Here is a 22,608-nt window from a genome sequence, read left to right as displayed (position 1 = left end):
CTTCTGTTGGGTCTTTTTTTAATATTTCAAATGCGTTGTCGCTGAGTAATTCATTCATTTTTCGTTCATATTCATCAGTGTCCATAATAACTGTTGTTCTGCCTTTATCTGCTGGGAGAATTGTGATATCTTTATTTTTTGCTAATGTTCTCATGGCTTTGGCTTCCTGTTTGGTGATGTTGCTGGGTGGTGGTTTGGCCGTTTTCAATATACCAGCTATTGCGTTTCTTAGTGCTGCTTTTTGTCCGTGATCCTGTATTTTCTCACATGCTAACTCAGTTGCCAGAATGAATTCGTCGTGTGGTATGTTGTTCGGTGTGACAGCGTAGTTGAGTCCTTTTGCTAGTATACTGCGTTCTGCTTGTGAGAGTTTGTACCTTGATATGTTGTAAATCCATTTGTCGTTGATGTGTGCGTGCTCCGGTTCTGCCTTCTTTTTCTGTGCGATGAGTTTGTCCAGTTTTCGTATTTGTCGGGTTTTTGTCTCTGTGAATTCCTGTTCGTGTATGTCTGCCAAGTGTCCGTGTATTGCTATTTCCATTTCCTTGTTTTGGGGAAACCGGCGTTTGAAAGTTTCCGTCTCTCTGTGTAGTTCGCTGTTGATATTATTTAGTTTATCCGTTGTGCACCGTATCCGTTCTTTTACCAGAGTCATCCGCACTTTCCTGATCATCTTTTCCGCGTTTCTGGTTGGAATCGGGTTCTTGATGTTCAGGCTGGCCGGTACGACTTCCTCATCCCGGCAGCGCAGATTGAATCTCAGGTGATTCCTGTAGCGTGCCCGTTTCCGTGTCAGTCGCTCTAGGCGGCGAAACTCCTTGATGCTTTCGTCTCCGTAACTAATTCTTAATCTTTCGATTACGTTCATTATGTCTTATATTAAATATAGTTAGTTTTTTTTTCTTTTTTATCAGACATCTAATTTTTGGGTTTGTTTACCTGGCATGTTTCGACGTACAACTTCCGTCTTCCTCAGAGTGTCACCGGATGTTATTGGTGACGCATCTTTTATCAGGGAGGCCATGGAGATCCGTAAGCGAAGCCCGAGGACCATCAACCGGGATGAGGGAGCATACATGCTCTCCCACACCTGGAGTGCCATCTTGCAGGGGACAAACAGACAGTAGAAGGCGTGACCGACCTGTCAAACCAGACAGGAAGGCCACGCCTTCAGAAACAGCAGCTGATAAAAGATGCGTCACCAATAACATCCGGTGACACTCTGAGGAAGACGGAAGTTGTACGTCGAAACATGTCAGGTAAACAAACCCAAAAATTAGATGTCTGATAAAAAAGAAAAAAAAAAAAAACTAACTATATTTAATATAAGACATAATGAACGTAATCGAAAGATTGTTTTTCAGTGTTCTCCTGATGGTGGACTCATGAACAATAACATTAGCCAATGTGAGAGAGGCCTTCAGTTGCTTAGAAGTTACCCTGGGGTCCTTTGTGACATCACCAACTATTACACACCTCGCTCTTGGAGTGATCTTTGTTGGTCGCCCACTCCTGGGGAGGGTAACAGTGGTCTTGAATTTCCTCCATTTGTACACAATCTGTCTGACTGTGGATTGGTGGAGTCCAAACTCTTTAGAGATGGTTTTGTAACCTTTTCCAGCCTGATGAGCATCAACAACACTTTTTCTGAGGTCCCCAGAAATCTCCTTTGTTCGTACCATGATACACTTCCACAAACATGTGTTGTGAAGATCAGACTTTGATAGATCCCTGTTCTTTAAATAAAACAGGGTGCCCACTCACACCTGATTGTCATCCCATTGATTGAAAACACCTGACTCTAATTTCACCTTCAAATTAACTGCTAATCCTAGAGGTTCACATACTTTTGCCACTCACAGATATGTAATATTGGATCATTTTCCTCAATAAATAAATGACCAAGTATAATATTTTTGTCTCATTTGTTTAACTGGGTTCTCTTTATCTACTTTTAGGACTTGTGTGAAAATCTGAAGATGTTTTAGGTCATATTTATGCAGAAATAGAGAAAATTCTAAAGGGTTCACAAACTTTCAAGCACTACTGTATTTTTACCCATGTTAATATTTTCTGTCCCCTGTTTCTCCAACTAGTGAGGGATCTGTCCCCTATTTTCAAATTCCTAGATTAGGCTCTGAGTGAATGAGCTGTTACTATAGTAACGATAACAGCTTAGAACAAGCGCATTACATATAAACTGTTTGTTTGAATGAGGAATATTTTTTGTGAAAAATTCTTGCTGCTCTCTTCAGCGAGACGAACCTTGTACAGTTGGTTTTAAATGTTTTTTTTTTTTTTACCCTTTTCTCCCACTTGTCTGTGCAGATTATTAAGCTGAACCGGCGGCTGCAGCTCTTAGAAGAAGAGAATAAAGAGCGAGCCAAGCGCGAAATGATCATATACTCTATTACCGTCGCGTTCTGGCTCATCAACAGCTGGGTGTGGTTCCGTCGCTGAATCAGCAGCAGCGAAGCCGTTTCACCTAAGCTCCACCTCCTCGCTTCAAGCGTCCAACATCAGCTCTGATCGATGCACTCACGTCTCAAAGCTCGTGAGCCTCACTGCCTGCACAGAAAGCTCCTTCAGTGAAAAGACTCGTCTTATTCCTGTATATTTGTGATTTTTTTTTCTTTTCTTCCCCCCTTTAACATTGACCTCGTTGTTCGTAAAGGCCATGCATGAATCATGTGTGTATTTATCGTCCTGCCTGTCTGTATTCCCATAAGCACAACCCGAGCCGATTCTCCAGACCTGAAATGAAATATGGACTCGAGAACATGGGACACACTTGTTTAAATATCTTCATAATCGTTGGACTGACGGTGTTGAAGGAATGTTGTGATTTATCGCAATCACCTGAGGTTTTTGCAGAGTTGATGCCACGTCTTGAAGTTTTGTGGAACGTCCTGTTTTGTGTTTCGTCTTGATTGTTTGGTGTTTGGAATTTGAGACCATGTTTGGAACGGGATGACCATAATTATGTATTATAATCTCTCTCATATCCATATGCACTGTACTATAACTACAGAATGCTTCTCGTGAAATAAACATCAATGGTACCTCCATATTTAGTCTTTTTTTTTCTTTTCTTTATCAGACATTTGACTCTTTTTAAATCATCTCATTGAAACAATCATTCGTTCATCACGCTTCCTGCACGTCTTCATCAACGACCCGTGTTTCCGTTTTCTGAAAGGATTAAAGCTTCGTTTCGTTTTATAGGTCCCATGGCATGGTGGTTTGTTGATGCTTTAAACGGGCTCGTGGAGGTTTCCGGATGTTATATCTGCAGCCTTTCTCGAAATGAACCCTTGGCACGTAGATATAGCCTCCTGGGAGAAAGCCCCATTTCAGCCCTTTTCCCAGTGCGTCGTTTTGCTAATGAGAAGCAGGAGGCGGGGAAGGGTAGAGGGTGGGCCATGGGGGGAGGGGCTTGACCAAGCTGCGGCCATGCTAGCTGTGTGTGAACTAGTAGTATAGTATAGTAGTATAGTGTTTGCGTGCACACACATAATCGCTGCTATCAGCGCCTGTAGCCACGCTGCTAAGACAAAACCCCGTTCTCCCTCGGACTCCTTTCGTAAACTCAACGTGACACAGAGAGTGAGAGTGTTCGGAGTGGTAGTTTACGAACGTATAATACCCTAGGCTTGAACACGCACTCCATAACCAAAGAGGATAGAAGCAGCAACTACAGCAACATATCGCTTATCCAACAGAAGACATGCGTTGCGGAGCAATAGTCAAACATAAGCTCATAAGTTACAGTCAATTTCCAGACTAAACTCAGTTTAACAGAGCATGCTGCATGCTCTTTAGTTTTGTAGCGCAGATTACCTGGCTAACTGCAGGAAGCGGTTAGCTGCACAGCTAATGTAGCCATTGCTAGGCTAACGCACCGATTTTAAAACACGGCAAAACGACTTAACAGTTATACGCTTACTTGTTCGGTGTTTGTGGCTGATGCGGCAGGGATGCTTGGTACGGACCCAGGCTTCAGTGACAGTTGATGTGCAAAACCTGCCCTGTACTGTCCCAAGTTGTGGAAACATTCCTCAGGAAAATGCTTCCGACAAACATACACCGTCTTAGGTAGACTCGACGGCGTATTATTGGAGTAAATAAAATTAAGCCACTGCGTCTTCAGGGGCTCTCCCTTCGGCAGTAAAAACAGACTCCTTTCTGTGTTGTCACATCCATGTACAGCGCAATTTCCATGTTTCGCTCGCTTAGGTGATGCCATGTTGTTGTGTCCTCCCTCTATGGTCTCCTCACTACAACTGGGCGGGGCAATCCATACAGTGGGTGGGAATCCGGGGGGTGTGGGGATCATCTCCCTTGCTGATGTAGTAAAGGGAAGAGCTTATCAATGCGCCGTTTTGACGCGCCATTCTCAAATGTTGGGCATAGTTTGGTTTACACATTATGAAATTTCTAGCCACTGGGGTGACTTAAGAAGGTCAGAGGAACTCATTTTAACGTTAAAAAACCTCAGAAAGTGAAAATTTCATGCCATGGGACCTTTAAATGTTTGCTTTGTTTGCCGAAAACGAACCACATCATGGCCTACAAAAACTCGCCGTCCGACCTGCGGAAGCATGTTGAGGGATATAAACGTTTTATTCCAAGAGAAAGCTTGCAGTGAAGTTGTCTGTGCTTTTAGAGCTAGCGATAACGTTGCAAACGTAGCTATGCAGTCTGTTTCGTCAAATGACTTTCTATGGATTTGCCCACCAAGTTGCCGTAGCCTTGTCCACAGCTAACGCTAACTTGGACACTGTTAGTTAACAGGTAAAAACGGAGTTACGCTAATATGAATAACGTTAACTTATCCGAAGTCCTTTCAGAAATGTATGTTTTAGCATAATCTTGCCAAATAAACAATGTAGAAATCTTTCTTTTCTAGTAGTGTTAGCTACCCAATATGATTTTGAGTTTGAAAAGAGTTTGCTAGCATGTCAGGTGGAGCTTCACTGACTAGCTAGCTTAACGTTAAACCGCCATGATGCACAGCATGCGTTCATTTTGTAAATCCAGTTGGTTGCTTTTGTAAGCGTTGTGGCAATAATACAACGATGCGTTGACAGAAAATGTACTTTTAATACTTAAGTATTTTTAGAAGCAAGTACTTCAGTACTTTAACTTAAGTAAAAATTTGACTGGACAACTTTCACTTGACCATTTGACCAGTGGGATCTGTACTTTGACTTAAGTAATGAAGTTGGGTTCTTTGTCCACCTCTGATGAACGTTCACTCAAAACAGAAAAAGGGGCTGGACCTTACTGAACAGCATATACTCATGTACTCATTGCTGATTGGCTGCAGCACGTGTCAGTCTGAGAGACATCAGAAAACAAATGATGTTTACAGGAAGAGGAAATATGATTCCAATCAGTAAGGAGCATGTGATCTTCCCTGACAGCCTACAGGATGATTTCCATTTTGAGTTCCAATTGTTTCTGAATTTGCCATTGTATGTTCGGTTTGTTAATGTTTTGCGTTCATAAGCCACCTTACTTCATGGCCAGTGAATTATTCGAGGATATAAAACACACAGTGTGACCCCCTAATGATGACTGGAGAGATGTTTTCATGAACATAATCCAGATATTTAAGGACGAGAAACCACACAAATGCATTTCCTCACCGTTTTCATGAAACACCTGTGCTTTGATGAAATTATTCAATCTCGTTGTAGCAGTGCTACAGTAGATACAGGTAGTTTTCACATCAAACATCAGATTTTCACACGCAGTCGTCTCTAGAATGAAACAGGATGGTGCGAGAAACAAAAAACATCCAGCTGCGCAGGCAAGATTCCCATCGATGCCTTGGTGTTCAGAGAGAACTGGTAGACCGGTTTGAGCTGACTACAGGAACTCAGTCACTCTTTACATCCATGCTGAGCAGAAAAGCATCTCAGATCTCATGGTACATTGAACCATGATGTGGATGAGCGATAACAGCAGGAGAACGCATCCGGTTCCGCTCCTGTCAACCAGGAACCGGACTCGGCAGTGGGCACAGACTCACTCCTGAAGAGTGGAAAAGGAAGATGGATTTACATCTCATCTCATCTCATCTCATTATCTGTAGCCGCTTTATCCTGTTCTACAGGGTCGCAGGCAAGCTGGAGCCTATCCCAGCTGACTACGGGCGAAAGGCGGGGTACACCCTGGACAAGTCGCCAGGTCATCACAGGGCTGACACATAGACACAGACAACCATTCACATTCACACCTACGCTCAATTTAGAGTCACCAGTTAACCTAACCGCATGTCTTTGGACTGTGGGGGAAACCGGAGCACCCGGAGGAAACCCACGCGGACACGGGGAGAACATGCAAACTCCACACAGAAAGGCCCTCGCTAGCCACAGGGCTCGAACCCAGACCTTCTTATTGTGAGGCAACAGCGCTAACCACTACACCACCGTGCCGCCCCCCTTTTTCATTTCATTATCAACAAAACATGATTATCAAACAAGACTTGTCGCAAAGCGAGCTTATTATTTACCAAAAGTACATACAACTTTCAGTGGCATGGTGGTGTAGTGGTTAGCACTTTGCCTCATAGCAAGAAGGACCTGGGTTCGAGCCCAGTGGCCAACAGGGGTCTTTCCGTGTGGAGTTTGCATGTTCTCCCCGTGTCCGCGTGGGTTTCCTCCGGGTGCTCCGGTTTCCCCCACAGTCCAAAGACATGCAGGTTAGGTTAACTGGTGACTCTAAATTGACCGTAGGTGTGAATGTGAGTGTGAATGGTTGTCTGTGTCTGTGTCTCAGCCCTGTGATGACTTGGCAACTTGTCCAGGGTGTACCCCGCCTTTCGCCCGTAGTCAGCTGGGATAGGCTCCAGCTTGCCTGCGACCCTGTACAGGATAAGCGGCTAGAGATAATGGATGGATGGACATACAAATTTTGGTACTTTATTTCTGTTTAAATATGACCTAAAAAATCATCAGATTTTCACACAAGTCCGAAAAGTAGATAAAGAGAACCCAGTTAAACAAATGAGACAAAAACATTCTGCTTGGTCATTTATTTATTGAGCAAAATGATCCAATATTACATTTCTGTGAGTGGCAAAAGTACGTGAACCTCCAGGATTAGCAGTTAATTTGAAGGTGAAATTAGAGTCAGGTGTCTTCAATCAATGGGATGACAATCAGGTGTGAGTGGGCACCCTGTTTTATTTAAAGAACAGGGATCTATCAAAGTCTGATCTTCACAACATGTTTGTGGAAGTGTATCATGGCACGAACAAAGGAGATTTCTGAGGACCTCAGAAAAAGCATTGTTGATGCTCATCAGGCTGGAAAAGGTTACAAAACCATCTCCTAAAGAGTTTGGACTCCACCAATCCACAGACCACTGTTACCCTCCCCAGGAGTGGTTGACCAACAAAGATCACTCCAAGAGCAAGGCGTGCAACAGTCGGCGAGGTCACAAAGGACCCCAGGGTAACTTCTAAGCAACTGAAGGCCTCTCTCACGTTGGCTAATGTTAATGTTCATGAGTCCACCATCAGGAGAACACTGAACAACAATGGTGTGCATGGCAGGGTCGCAAGGAGAAAGCCACTGCTCTCCAAAAAGAACATTGCTGCTCATCTGCAGTTTGCTAAAGATCACGTGCACAAGCCAGAAGGCTATTGGAAAAATGTTTTGTGGACAGAATGAGACCAAAACAGAACATTTTGGTTTAAATGAGAAGCGTTATGTTTGGAGAAAGGAAAACACTGCATTCCACCATAAGAACCTTATCCCATCTGTGAAACATGGTGGTGGTAGTATCATGGTTTGGGCCTGTTTTGCTGCATCTGGGCCAGGATGCTTGCCATCATTGATGGAACAATGAATTCTGAATTATAGCAGTGAATTCTAAAGGAAAATGTCAGGACATCTGTCCATGAACTGAATCTCAAGAGAAGGTGGGTCATGCAGCAAGACAACGACCCTAAGCACACAAGTTGTTCTACCAAAGAATGGTTAAAGAAGAATAAAGTTAATGTTTTGGAATGGACAAGTCAAAGTCCTGACCTTAATGCAGTCGAAATGTTATGGAAGGACCTGAAGCGAGCAGTTCATGTGAGGAAACCCACCAACATCCCAGAGTTGAAGCTGTTCTGTATGGAGGAATGGGCTAAAATTCCTCCAAGCTGGTGTGCAGGACTGATCAACAGTTACCGCAAACGTTTAGTTGCAGTTATTGCTGCACAAGGGGGTCACACCAGATACTGAAAGCAAAAGTTCACATACTTTTGCCACTCACAGATATGTAATATTGGATCATTTTCCTCAGTAAATAAATGACCAAGTATAATATTTTTGTCTCATTTGTTTAACTGGGTTCTCTTTATCTACTTTTAGGACTTGTGTGAAAATCTGATGTTGTTTTAGGTCATATTTATGCAGAAATATAGAAAATTCTAAAGGGTTCACAAACTTTCAAGCACCACTGTAAGAGTTTATGATCTGTGAGGTACTGATTGAGTTGGTCTTAGATAACCTTCTCAATCAGTTTGCATACAATGCTGATAAATGTTATTGGTCATAGATAGATAGATAGATAGATAGATAGATAGATAGATAGATAGATAGATAGATAGATAGATAGATAGATGAGGGGAGAGAGTAGATAGATGGGGAGAGAGTATAGATAGATAGATAGATAGATAGATAGGGAGAGAGGATAGATAGATAGATAGATAGATAGATAGATAGATAGAGGGAGAGAGAGAGCAGATAGAGCAGGCAGATAGAGTTTTCAACTGAATCCAGATTGACAAACGTGAAACGCCGTTATTTCTTTCTTTTCGGTCATCCGCCCGCTTGGTGTCGCTGTAATAACAGCATCGCCGCTTCAGAAATCCCGCCCCGTAGTGCTATTGGCTAGTTCACGCGTGAACGACTTCCTGACTATCCAATGGCCGAACAGTTTATGAGTACACTCCAGGCGAGAATAAAATGCCGATTTTTTACACTCTATTTTAATTAAGAATAAAATGATTTCTTGCTAAACGTTAATGTCTTATATGTTTTAATAAAAATAAAATAAGGTTTTTTTTTAAAACGTTGGAGGCTGACTTCCGCCGGATGTTGTCCTGTTAGCTTTGAGTTGACGGAGTGTCATGGCGGCGTGCAGGACGCTTCTAAGTCGCGGTGTGTTAACGCTCGGGCTTCATCATCAGCATGTTTGCAGAAGTGTTGTGGTGACGCAGAGCAGAGAGAAGAAGCGGTGGATGAAGGCGTACACACTGCTCATGGAGAGGAAGAGGAGACTCGAAGGTCCTCCGCCTCCAACACCACGGTCAGTGCCGCTTCAGTCCCAAATACACACCGCAGCCTCGAGAGGCGGCCTACCGAGGGCACGAAGTAGCGCTCTAGTCCACTCTCAGTAGTGCACTACACATAGCGGATGCAGCCATTTGGGATTCGGTTGAAAATTAAGGATGAACTCAAGGCCATTAGGACAGGGTTTCTGAAATGGGGGTTTTTTCCTAATTTTTTTTTTTGAATAATTTTAATTTTTTTCAGCTGTAGTTTTTGAGGAAAAGACTAAACTTATCTACTAGAGCTGCAAATGAAACCTTTACTAGTCAGTTATTTGTGTGAATTCGCCTGCTGCTGAGTGAGATTAGCTGTCAGGAAGATCATTTGGCATCAGCACCTTTTCCTCTTGTTCCTCCACTGACTCTCCTCCAGGACTCGGGTAATAATTATTCCCTGCAATAACATTCCAACAAATACAAAACTCATGTTGATCATTTTTTGTAATCATTACAGCAATTGTCAACTATTTCTGTTATAAGCACAATTACATCATTAGTGTTTTTGCTCGAGCACACAGCAGCCGAAGGCAAGCACACTATTGTTCTTCTTAAATTTACTTATTCTGCCTTATTCCGACACTTTTTTTTGGATCCTCCTAGGGCGTTCGAGATAGAGACACTGTTCCAACTCTGAGACGTCTGGCCCAAAGTGGTGTAGTGTGCTTGTATACAGCTTTTGGATCAACGCGCCCGTTCTCTTGTTCTTGTCGTTTTTTTGTTTTTTTCCCATAGAGAATGAATAGGGCTCATGAATCGAATCGTCCTACTCGGACACACTCCATTGCAGATGCATCAAACCTCATGTGATGCTTCAAGCCAACTCCCCCGACACATACATGCAGTCGGTTCTGACCTGCACTCATATTTTTCCTTTCTTTTTGCGCATCCCTTTTTCCTCCATAGGCTTGCATTGATTTTTGGCCCCATTGAAAATGAATGGTGTTTCAGGAGAAAAACTTTCACTCTCCATCAATTTTTTTTAACCAAGTGACCAAACTTCAAGAAACTTCACTTGATGCCTCAGGCCAAGTCCCCACACAGATCCATCCCCTCATCTGAGACCTGCACTCGTCTTTTCCTTGGTTTTCACGCATCTCTTTTTACCTCCATAGGCTTCCATTGATTTTTGGCCCCATTCAAATGAATGGAGTTTTGCTCAGTAACACTTCACCACACATCCACCAAACTTCATACGGCACCTCAGGCCAAATCACCATCACACACATGATATCGGTTCTGACCCGCACTCGTCTTTGTCTCACCTTTCATCCGTCCATTTTTTCTCCATTTTGCCGCTAATCAATGGAAGCTTGACTGAGTCATTCCTCCCTTCCCCCATAGGTGATGATGCATTTGCCAAGGGTCTGCTCATTTGAGACTTTGACAGCAAATCAACTTCAACTCAATGGCCACTTTATTAGGAATACTTGCACGCACACAAGATAGCAATTAGCATATAAGCATTCACATGTTACCATGCTAGCTGTTAGCATATTACCCATTACAATATCATGCCTGCTGTTAGCTCGCGAGTTGTTAGCATGTTCACCATTAGCATCTTATCATGAGAGCTGTTAACATGTTAGGATTAGCATGGTAGCATGCAGAGTTCGCATGTTTGCTGTTAGCGAGTTTGCTTGAACATGTTAGCATGCTAGCTGTTAGCATGTCACCCTCAGCGTGTTAGCATGCTAAAAGTTAACATACTAGCCATTAGCCTGTTAACATGATAGCTGTCAGCATATTAGCCTTAGTGTTAGAATTTTAACAAATAGCATGTTAATCATTAGCATGTTAGCATGTTATCTGTTAGCATGTTATCTGTTAGCATGTTATCTGTTAGCATGTTATCTGTTAGCATGTTATCTGTTAGCATGTTATCTGTTAGCATGTTATCTGTTAGCATGTTAACATGCTAGCTTTTAGCATGTTAGTATGCTGTTAGTATGTTAACTGTTAGCATGCTAGTTGTTAGCATGTTGGCATTAGCATGTTGGCATGTTAGCTTTTAGCATGCTAGCATGACAGCTGTTCTGCTACAGCTCAGCAAGCACACTTTGCATTTTCTCTGCGGAAATAAAGTCTAGTTAGTATTGAATTTTCTCAGTTGTCACTGACAACCAAATATTTTCCCTGGAGTTGAGTAAAATGTCCCCTAAAGTGTTGAGTGATTTGATGCTCAGTGATGTTAAACCCACCACAGCTCTTTTACCTTTCCACTGTTGTCGTGATTGTTGTCATGGTAACGGACTGTCTGTATTTGGAAATCAGCTGACCTGATGTTGGACCTGAGCTTGGGAAGCCCTGCTTTACTAAAGGAAGAAAAGCGATGAGAACAAGTCGATTCACATGTATAAGAACAATATTGGGGGGGGGGGTTGTTTTTTTTTCTTTCCCCCTACTTAAATTTAAATGTTTGGTTCGTCCAGTCACAAACCCGGCAAATGGCACATTTTTATTATAATGTCTATAATAAATGCACAAAAGTTATTTTGCTGAAATGTTGAGGAATATATAGAAATCTCTGTCTCTCTCTCTCACTCTTTGTCTCTGTCCCTCTCTGTCTGGCTGTCCCTCTCTGTCTGGCTGTCCCTCTCTGTCTGGCTGTCCCTCTCTGTCTGGCTGTCCCTCTCTGTCTGGCTGTCCCTCTCTCTCTCTGGCTGTCTGTCTCTGGCTGTCTGTCTCTGTCTGGCTGTCTCTGTCTGGCTGTCTCTCTCTCTGTCTGGCTGTCTGTCTCTCTCTCTGTCTGGCTGTCTATCTCTGGCTCTCTGGCTGGCTGTCTCTCTCTCTGGCTGTCTGTCTCTCTCTCTGTGTCTCTCTGTCTGTCTGTCTCTGGCTCTCTGTCTGTCTGTCTGTCTGTCTGTCTCTGGCTGGCAGTGTCTGACTGTCTCTGGCGGTGTCTGTCTGACTGTCTGTCTGTCTCTGCAGCTCCCAGCAGCCGAACTGGGACTATCACGCCGAGGTGGAGGCGTTCAGTGCCCGACTAAAGGAGCGTTTCTCCACCGACCTCCTGAAGACGGCATTTGTGAACCGCTGTTACATCCACTCTGAGGAGGACAGACGTCGCTCGTTGGGTTTGGACGCTGAGAACACAGCGCTAAACCTCAGAGACAACACAGAGCTGCAGGAACATGGACAGAAATTCACCCTGGTGAGGAGCACAGTACATCGACCTGCACCTTACTCACTGTTAGAGAACGGAGTCATGTGAATAACTGAAAGTCCTGAGCAGAGGAAGAGCAGTGTGGGGGAGAAACACGTGCTGTAATGATGAAGTGTTCGTTTGGTTCCTGAGCCCTGACTGTAACTCTGCTGGTCTACAGGGTTTCCTCACAGACTGGTGCAGGAACAGCTTCCCCAGTTTACCGGACGACGCTGTAGCAGCCATCGTGAGTCACCTGACGGGGTCAGAGGTCATGTGCCACGTGGCTCGGAACCTGGCAGTGGAGGAACTGGCAATGACGGCGGAATTTCCTGTTCCAGACGACGTCCTCCGGGGGACGTTCTTCGCTGTGATTGGTGCACTGGAGCAGAGCAGTGGCTCGGAGAGGGCGGGGCTTTTCGTCAGGGTGAGACCGGCTGTGATGTCTGGGCGAGGGTTAGCATGATGGACTTGAGTGTTGTAGGTTTAACATCGAAATGAAATGTGACGAAGCTGAAGGGAATCCTGATGCGCTGCTGAATGTATGGACCAGGGACTTTTAAATATCATAAACATTTAAGTAAAAAGAAAATCCATCTGGAATAAATGACGTAGTATTCTTTATAATTAAAGTCATGTACAGTGATGAAACGCTGAATTGACTTTTTCCTTCGACTGACACTTTGCTGTTTCCACTTTGGTTCAGTTTTCGATATTACTCACAATCCTGTGTGTGTGTGTGTGTGTGTGTGTGTGTGTGCAGGACTTCCTCGTGACGCAGCTGATCGGGAAGGACCTGTTTGACATGTGGAAAGTGGTGAACCCCATGGGGGTATTAGTGGAGGAGCTGAGCCGCAGAGGAGTGTCGCTGCCCGAGCCACGCCTCATCCAGTCCTCAGGGGTCAGCACTGCTCTCCCACTTTACTTCATCGGCCTTTACTGGTACGTCTCTCTCTCTCTCTCTCTCTCTCTCTCTCACTCACACACACAGCATTAAAGTACGAACTGATTAACCAGTGTGACCTGCTTGTTACGACCCCTGGCAAAAAATATGGAATCACTACTCTTGGAGGATGTTCATTCAGCTGTTTTACTTTGTAGCAAAAAAACCAAATCAGAGACATGACACAAAATTGTTTTATTTAACAGCTGAACATTCTGGCTTTGTAAAATATACCTTAAAAAAAATGATATGAAATTGTTGTAATTAATGGCACATTTTTTTAAAGATCAAGTAGAAGAAAAAATTATGGAATCACTCAATGATGAGGAAAAAATTATGGAATCAAGCTATAACTTGCGTTTCTAAAACAAATATCCGCACAAGCCTAAATGTGCAAATGAGTCTGCAGTTAAAAGAGAGCGCTTGCAGACCTGAATGAGCTGCTGCACCTGGCTGACTGACACAAAACACGGCCCCAACAAGAGAGCTGTCAGCTGAAACAATGGAAAGGATTATAAAACTCCTTAAAGAAGGTAATTCAACACGGAGTGCGGTAAAAGATGTTGGGTGTTTCCAGTCAGCTGTGTCTAAAATTTGGAGCGAGTACAAACAAAATGGGAAGGTTGTAAAAGGGAAACATACAGGTAGATCAAAGCGTCAGGACAGGAAACTCAAAGCAAGATGCCTTGAAAATAGACAATGCACAAGAAAAGAAATGAAAAACAAACGGGCAGAAACAGGAGTCAGTGTTTGTGACCAAAATGTAAGAAATCGGCAGAAGGAAATGGGATTTACATACAGAAAAGCCAAACGTTAACCATCATTAACACCTAAACAGAAGAAAACAAGGTTACAGAGGGGTTAAAGAGAAGGAGTCGTGGACTGTGGGTGATCGGATGAAAGTTATATTCAGTGATGAATCATGAATCTGCATTGGCCGAGGAGATGATGCTGGAACTTTTGTTTGGTGCCGTTCCAATGAAACATATAAAGATGACTGCCTGAAGAAAGCAAGCACATTTCCACAGTCATTGATGATCTGGGGTTGGATGTCGGGTAAAGGACCTGCGGAGATGGCAGTCATTCCCTCTACAGTAAATGCACAGGTGTACATTGACATTTTGGACACTTTTCTCATTCCATCAATCAAAAGTACTTTTGGTGGTGATGAAGTCATTTTTCAGGATGATAACGCATCTTGCTACAGAGCAAAGAGCATTAAAACTTTTCTTCAGGAAAGGCAGATCAACTCAGTGGCACGGCCAGCAAACAGTCTGGATCTCAATCCAATTGAAAATATATGGTGGAAATTGGAAAAAAAAAAGTCCATGACGAGGCTCCATCCTGCAAAGCTGATCTGTCAACTCTTATACGAGAAAGTTGGAACCTGACTGATAAAGAATATTGTTTTTCATTAGTGAAGTCCACGCCTCAAAGAATTCAAGCTGTCATAAAAGCCAGAGGAGGTGCAGCAAAGTACTCATTGTGATTTTTTTTTTTATTTATGATTTCATAATTTTTTCCTCATCATTGAGTGATTCCATAATTTTTTCTTCTACTTGATCTTGAAAAAAATGTGCCATTAATTACAAAAAATTTATTTAATTTTTTGAGGTATATTTTACAAAGCCAGAATGTTCAGCTGTTAAATTAAATAATTTTGTCTTTTTTTTTTTTTGTGCTACAAAGTAAAACAGCTGAATTAACATCCTCCAGGAGTAGTGATTCCATATTTTTTGCCAGGGATTGTAGAAACGTCTCCACCGTGAAACCATTTTCCGGTGAGGTTTAATTTTGTATGAATGAGAAATTCAGCTGAGAAGTTGTGGAGATATCACAGCAGATTTCTGGATCCAAAGTCCCACAGTGCAGTGTGGTATTAGTTTTAGTCTGAGCTATTAGTACAACCCCGATTCCAAAAAAGTTGGGACAAAGTACAAATTGTAAATAAAAACGGAATGCAATAATTTACAAATCTCAAAAACTGATATTGTATTCACATTAGAACATAGACAACATATCAAATGTCGAAAGTGAGACATTTTGAAATTTCATGCCAAATATTGGCTCATTTGAAATTTCATGACAGCAACACATCTCAAAAAAGTTGGGACAGGGGCAATAAGAGGCTGGAAAAGTTAAAGGTACAAAAAAGGAACAGCTGGAGGACCAAATTGCAACTCATTAGGTCAATTGGCAATAGGTCATTAACATGACTGGGTATAAAAAGAACATCTTGGAGTGGCAGCGGCTCTCAGAAGTAAAGATGGGAAGAGGATCACCAATCCCCCTAATTCTGCGCCGACAAATAGTGCAGCAATATCAGAAAGGAGTTCAACAGTGTAAAATTGCAAAGAGTTTGAACATATCATCATCTACAGTGCATAATATCATCAAAAGATTCAGAGAATCTGGAAGAATCTCTGTGCGTAAGGGTCAAGGCCGGAAAACCATACTGGGTGCCCGTGATCTTCGGGCCCTTAGACGGCACTGCATCACATACAGGCATGCTTCTGTATTGGAAATCACAAAATGGGCTCAGGAATATTTCCAGAGAACATTATCTGTGAACACAATTCACCGTGCCATCCGCCGTTGCCAGCTAAAACTCTATAGTTCAAAGAAGAAGCCGTATCTAAACATGATCCAGAAGCGCAGACGTCTTCTCTGTGCCAAGGCTCATTTAAAATGGACTGTGGCAAAGTGGAAAACTGTTCTGTGGTCAGACGAATCAAAATTTGAAGTTCTTTATGGAAATCAGGGACGCCGTGTCATTCGGACTAAAGAGGAGAAGGACGACCCAAGTTGTTATCAGCGCTCAGTTCAGAAGTCTGCATCTCTGATGGTATGAGGTTGCATTAGTGCGTGTGGCATGGACAGCTTACACATCTGGAAAGACACCATCAATGCTGAAAGGTATATCCAGGTTCTAGAGCAACATATGCTCCCATCCAGACGACGTCTCTTTCAGGGAAGACCTTGCATTTTCCAACATGACAATGCCAAACCACATACTGCATCAATTACAGCATCATGGCTGCGTAGAAGAAGGGTCCGGGTACTGAACTGGCCAGCCTGCAGTCCAGATCTTTCACCCATAGAAAACATTTGGCGCATCATAAAACGGAAGATACGACAAAAAAGACCCAAGACAGTTGAGCAACTAGAATCCTACATTAGACAAGAATGGGTTAACATTCCTATCCCTAAACTTGAGCAACTTGTCTCCTCAGTCCCCAGACGTTTACAGACTGTTGTAAAGAGAAAAGGGGATGTCTCACAGTGGGAAACATGGCCTTGTCCCAACTTTTTTGAGATGTGGTGTTGTCATGAAATTTAAAAATCACCTAATTTTTCTCTTTAAATGATACATTTTCTCAGTTTAAACATTTGATATGTCATCTGTTCTATTCTGAATAAAATATGGAATTTTGAAACTTCCACATCATTGCATTCCGTTTTTATTTACAATTTGTACTTTGTCCCAACTTTTTTGGAATCGGGGTTGTATGAAAGGCGAAGGTTTGGAATCTGATCTGTTTGTGTAGAGATGAAGAGGTGAGAGAGCAGGACGGATTAAAGGACTAAAGCACCGCTGCATCACTCTCTTGAGGTTGGGTGATTTGTGCCATTTTCAGCGGGTGGCATTATGGGTAAAACAGGAAACTGTGAAAATACATTTACGTGTCTAATGACCAGGAAGTTCATTATCAAATAAGTCGTGCCCTGTGTCCGAAATCGCTCACTCGTTCACTACGCCGTACTCACTAGATAGGGAATTACTGTATAGACCAGCCTTTCTCAACCGGGGTGCCGCCTGGCTTCGTTAGGGGTGCCGTCATAAAATTATATATTCTAACATTGAAATAAATAAAATGAATTAAAATTCCAAAAAACGATAGTTACACTAATGCAGATCATCAAAATTTGTCTCACGGCCCCCTTTCCCATGTCACAACGTCACTGCCGGGGTCAGCGTGACTGCGTGTATTTTATATCAGGGTGCCTTGAGAATTTGCGTCCTTCTGAAAGGTGCCGTGACTGAAAAAAGGTTGAGAAACGCTGGTATAGATGACAATACAGTGAGCTCATCGATAAAATGGGGGGGAAAAAAAACACTTTCGGACACTAGTCCGCCGCAGCGTTATTTACGCCGTTATCGTCTCACAATTAAAACGTGCCGGATCAGTCAGCTGGTGGGTTTCAGAATAATAAACGCATGCAGGTATTTTTGTGATAAATCCATATTACACTGAGCGCATTTCCCACACTAATCAGTACAAAGTAGCTGCATCTTTCAGTTCTTGGAAATCAAGACTGAATACTTTTTCTTCTTCGCCGCTGAGTTTTATTCGATCACATTTGAGGCTTTTGATTAATTCCTCGCTCTGCACTCACTTTTATTCTTGTATTTTTTATTTTTTTTAGTCTTATTCTATTTTAGCTTATTTTCTATTCTCTTACTATTTTTAATTGTACTCGAATGTCCGTTTATAATGTGTTTCTTCCTCCGTCCGTTCACCCGCAACACCCCCCACCCCCTTTTCTCAGCGCAACCGCAATGCCTGATGGTATATATTGCTTGTTGTACGCTACTTTTCATCAGAGGTGGACAAAGAACCCAACTTCATGACTTCAAAGTACAGATCCCGCTGGTCAAATGTGACTCCGATACAAGTGAAAGTTGTCCAGTCAAATTTTTACTTAAGTTAAAGTACTGAAGTACTTGCTTTTAAAAATACTGAAGTATTAAAAGTACATTTTCTGTCAACGTATCGTTGTATTATTGCCACAACGCTTACAAAAGCAACCTACTGGATTCACAAAATGAACGCGTGCTGTGCATCATGCCGGTTTAACGTTAAGCTAGCTAGTCAGTGAAACTCCACCTGACATGCTCGCAAACTCTTTTCAAGCTCAATCATATTGGGTAGCTAACGCTACGAGAAAAGAAAGATTTCTACATTCTGTTTATTTGGCAAGATTATGCGAAAATGTATTTCTGAAAGGACTTCAGATAAGTTAACGTTATTCATGTTAGCGTAACTCCGTTTTCACATGCTAACTAACAGTGTCTAATTTAACTAGCTATGTGTTATCGTTAGCCGTGGACAAGGCTACGGCAACTTGGCGGGCAAATCCATAGAAAGTCATTTGACTAACCAGACCGCATAGCTACGTTTGCAACGTTATCGCTAGCTTTAAAAGCACAGACAACTTCACTGCAAGCTTTCTCTTGGAATAAAACGTTTATATAGCTCAATATGCTTCCGCAGGTTGGACGGCGAGTTTTTGTAGACCGTGATGTGGTTCGTTTTCGGCAAACAAAGCAAATATTTAAAATGAAATGAATCTTTAATGCTTTCAGAAAACTGAAACATGGGTTCTATGTAAGAACCGCCTCCTTCCATTCTGCCATTGACTGATCGTGTTAAATAACGCTGCTGAGAACATCACTGAGCTTGATTTTATCCAGTCTATGGACGTGACGTGACCGTAGTGATTACTGATAGTCTGTCTCAGTGTCACCTGCGAAAAAACCATCACGTTTTAGAAAAGAAAAGGAAAAACATCCACTTTCAAAGCTGCTTCATAGTAACGAGGACCTTGATAGAAATGTAGTGGAGTGAAAAGTACGATATTTGTCTTTCAAATGTCGTGAAGTTAAAGTCATAAGTTTCCAAAAAAAAATACTTAAGTAAAGTACAGATACTCAAAGTGTACTTAAGTACAGAACTCAAGTAAATGTACTTCGTTGCTTTTCATGATGCATTGTGGGATACTTTGAGTGCACTATACAGGGTGTAATAATTCTCACTATACATCGGGACAGCGCGACAAAATGGCGAGTTCACTATATAGTGAGTGATTTTGGACACAGGGTTTGGGCTCCTTTAAAGATCCGATATTAAAGTCGTTCAGGGTGATTTTTAACACTTGTGCTGCTGTGTTCTGTGTCTTTCAATTCATCACAGCTGTGTGTTTGTGATTAAAGTCAGTCCGTGTGCCGAAAGCGAGCTGGAGTGGGCTGGGTTCAGATCACCGTTGCCCCTTTTCCACCAAATCAGTTCCAGGGCTGGTTCGGGGCCAGTGCTTAGTTTGGAACCGGGTTTTCTGTTTCCACTGACAAAGAACTGGCTCTGGGGCCAGAAAAACCGGTTCCAGGCTGCACCAACTCTCTGCTGGGCCAGAGGAAAGAACCGCTTACGTCAGCGGGGGGGCGGAGTTGTTAAGACCAACAAATCAAATCAAGTTTATTTGTACAGCGCTTTTAACAATAAACATTGTCGCAAAGCAGCTTTACAGAATTTGAACGACTTAAAACATGAGCTAATTTTATCCCTAATCTATCCCCAATGAGCAAGCCTGTGGCGACGGTGGCAAGGAAAAACTCCCTCAGACGACATGAGGAAGAAACCTCGAGAGGAACCAGACTCAAAAGGGAACCCATCCTCATTTGGGCAACAACAGACAGCCTGACTATAATATTAACAGTTTTAACAGGTATAACCCTCAACTGTCCTCATGGGGTCGTTCTTCACAGGAGCGGTGCAATAAAACTCCGACCAGACACAGGGCACCAGGATGGATCAAGCAGGTCCGAGGGGCAGAAGAGGCCAGCATCTCAATCCCAGGATCAACATGTAACTCAGAGGGACAGATTGGGGGGGGGGGGAGAGAGAGAGAAAGAAAACACGTTGTTAGGTATGCCCTAAAAATGACAAGTATTAAATCTGTGTGGTAGGCTCGCAGAGACGAGAGTCTTTACATCAGGCATAACACACAATGGCATGTTAATATGGTAAAATATATCATGACCTGCTCTGGCTGGATGCTTGATTGGGTGATGGGAGCACACTCCTCAGCAATGATGAGATGCAGATGGGACGCTTAGGGCTGGCCAAGACAATTCAGTTACATTTCACCGGGTCTGGGACATGCGACAGAATGTCTGACGGCCGATTCCCTGCAGGCTACGATAGCCAGTCGAGGTCTCCACCCTCTCCACCAAAAGATTTCCTGTTGACTCCATGTAACTCAGAGGGACAGATTTGGGGTGGGGGGGAGGGAAAGAAAACACAGGTGATTAGGTATGCCCAATGTCAACAACAATAACAAGACCGCGAAAGATCGCCATTTTTAAGCGACGAGAAGCAGCAGCTGTACAAACGCGAAGTCATCCATTATTATTATTATTATTATTGTTGCTGCTTCTTCTGCGTTGTTTTTACTTCGATATTCGCGCCAAGGTTTATGCAAACGTAGCGACGTAACTGACGTATACAGCGACGTAATGACGTATACAGCGATGTAATGACGTGTCTTCTCTTAGCACCGTGAGCTATGGAAAAGCAAGCTGGTTCTCAGCTGGCTCGCAAGTTGAACGAGTTGTGAACCAGCACCGGCCCCGAACCAGCCCTGGAACTGATTTGGTGGAAAAGGGGTATGAGATGAGGTCTTGACGAGAAGGATAAGATAAGAAATACATCAGGGTTGTAATGTGTGTGTGTGTGTGTGTGTGTGTGTGTCTGTGTTAGTGATAAGAAGCTGTTGGCTCACGGCCCCGGTGAGACACACTCAGCTGCGGAGGAGGAGGCAGCACGCGTGGCTCTGAGGAAACTCTTCGGCTACACGGAAAACCGCAAACCGTTCGACTTCTCCACAAAACCAGAGCAGCATGAAACATCAGCGGAGAAGCAGGCAGTCAGCAGAGGATAAACACACACACACGCAGTCATCTGTCTGACGTCTGCTGCTTTCGTCTCTTCACTCAAACACCTCGATTTGTCTCGAGTAAATGTGGACAGTCCACTTCAGGAAGTGATGTGGAAATGAACCTGCAGTCAGTTTCGGAAGAATTCAGGCCGAAGACACGACACACGAGTGTGAACATTTTTGTTTTTTTGTCTCATCACAGCTGAGTTTGTTCCTATAATGATGTAAAATTGAGTTCACTGATTTAAACACTGAATAAATCGACTCAAATGTCTGAACATAAACATTCTTTGCTCATGAAGGAGGGATGAGCAGTGAAGATCACTGAGTGACAGTAATGTCAGGGCTTTAATGCGTATCTGTTTACAGTCAGAGATTTATCGCTGTCGGTAAAACAGCGTTATGATTATAAACCGAGCAGCGTTTTACGTTCCCACTTTTAACGACCATCCTACATCCTGAACAGAGGAGATTTAGAAAGTCCTGCGATAGTTCTTTAAGTCGCCCTGTAGCTCGTGTCTGGTTTCATGAGTCTTCAGCTACATGGTTTGCGAAAGAGTTTGCATGTGATCGGACAGACTCTTTCAACCTGAATATTTAACATTCGTTCACTGAAGGTGAAGTGGCTTTTGGTCCATTTCTCCAGGAAATCTGAAGTAGCTGGCTTAAAACAAGTAGCAGATGCCTCTGGAATTTGCGGCGGCGAAGTCGCAGCAGCATGTTAAAGGCACGCTAATGATAAGGGAGTCTGGAGGCATCCCATCCCCCCCCAAAAAAAACATTGAAATTTACATGCCGATAAATTATTAACCATTTCCCTGTAAAATCTGTATAAAATTTCCCTCCAGATGTGTGCCTGCTTGGCTTTCTCAGTTCCCTTCTGTAGTACGTTGCCTGACTCTGTAACATAACTACATACGCTACGGTGTGGTGACATGGTCCGGCTCAGCCAATCAACAAATATAACGTTGCTTCTGGTCATGCTAGACCCAAATCGAAGACAATTCTGTGGTGAAATGATTGGATTTGCAGCACCTTATGGGCAGCAGAGATGATATAAATCACTTGAATGTTGAAAGGCAAGGTGGTTGTGTGTTGGGCCCCCCCCCCCCCGGGACCGAATAGCCGGCGAAGACCATCTGTTTAGGCGGAGAAAGCCACCGGTCACTAGCACTTTTGGACATCTCTGTTGGTGAAATAATAAACAAGATGACTTCGATATTATTATTCACCGAGCCTCAGGCAAGTGATTAAGTATACAGTGGTGCTTGAGTTTGTGAACCCTTTAGAATTTTCTATATTTCTGCATAAATATGACCTAAAACATCATCAGATTTTCACACAAGTCCTAAAAGTAGATAAAGAGAACCCAGTTAAACAAATGAGACAAAAATGTTATACTCGGTCATTTATTTATTGAGGAAAATGATCCAATATTACATATCTGTGAGAGGCAAAAGTATGTGAACCTTT

The 22,608-nt window shown here is 43.0% G+C and overlaps 2 protein-coding genes across 5 annotated transcripts in view; both read left to right on the top strand.

Moving 5' to 3' along the window:
- The window catches only part of mffa (mitochondrial fission factor a), a 34,001-nt gene extending 30,933 nt beyond the window's left edge, over positions 1-3,068 (top strand). For all 4 annotated transcript variants that reach the window (XM_060943267.1, XM_060943266.1, XM_060943264.1 and 1 more), the window contains one exon: positions 2,329-3,068. In XM_060943267.1, coding sequence (XP_060799250.1) covers positions 2,329-2,460 — 132 coding nt within the window. In that variant the 3' untranslated portion in view covers positions 2,461-3,068. The remainder of the gene's footprint in view (positions 1-2,328) is intronic.
- Positions 3,069-9,127: 6,059 nt separating this feature from the next.
- Positions 9,128-21,409, top strand: mrpl44 (mitochondrial ribosomal protein L44). Its single transcript, XM_060943263.1, has 5 exons — positions 9,128-9,312; positions 12,263-12,485; positions 12,658-12,903; positions 13,240-13,418; positions 20,958-21,409. Exons 1-5 carry the CDS (start codon positions 9,134-9,136, stop codon positions 21,136-21,138), a joined length of 1,008 nt encoding a protein of 335 aa, XP_060799246.1. The 5' UTR covers positions 9,128-9,133; the 3' UTR covers positions 21,139-21,409.
- The last annotated feature ends 1,199 nt before the right edge of the window (positions 21,410-22,608 follow it).

Source organism: Neoarius graeffei, chromosome 16 (genome assembly GCF_027579695.1).
Source record: "Neoarius graeffei isolate fNeoGra1 chromosome 16, fNeoGra1.pri, whole genome shotgun sequence".
Classification (NCBI taxonomy): Eukaryota; Metazoa; Chordata; class Actinopteri; order Siluriformes; family Ariidae; genus Neoarius; species Neoarius graeffei.
The sequence above is the reverse complement of the archived record's forward strand: the minus strand, read 5'-3'. Positions and strand labels throughout refer to the sequence as shown.

Excerpts from the sequence above, each read along its gene's own strand:
- mrpl44 (XM_060943263.1), top strand. The coding sequence starts at position 9,134 with ATGGCGGCGTGCAGGACGCTTCTAAGTCGCGGTGTGTTAACGCTCGGG. Across the intron at positions 12,486-12,657 it reads ATGGACAGAAATTCACCCTG|GGTTTCCTCACAGACTGGTG; the intron begins GTGAGGAGCACA and ends GCTGGTCTACAG. Across the intron at positions 13,419-20,957 it reads TACTTCATCGGCCTTTACTG|TGATAAGAAGCTGTTGGCTC; the intron begins GTACGTCTCTCT and ends TGTCTGTGTTAG.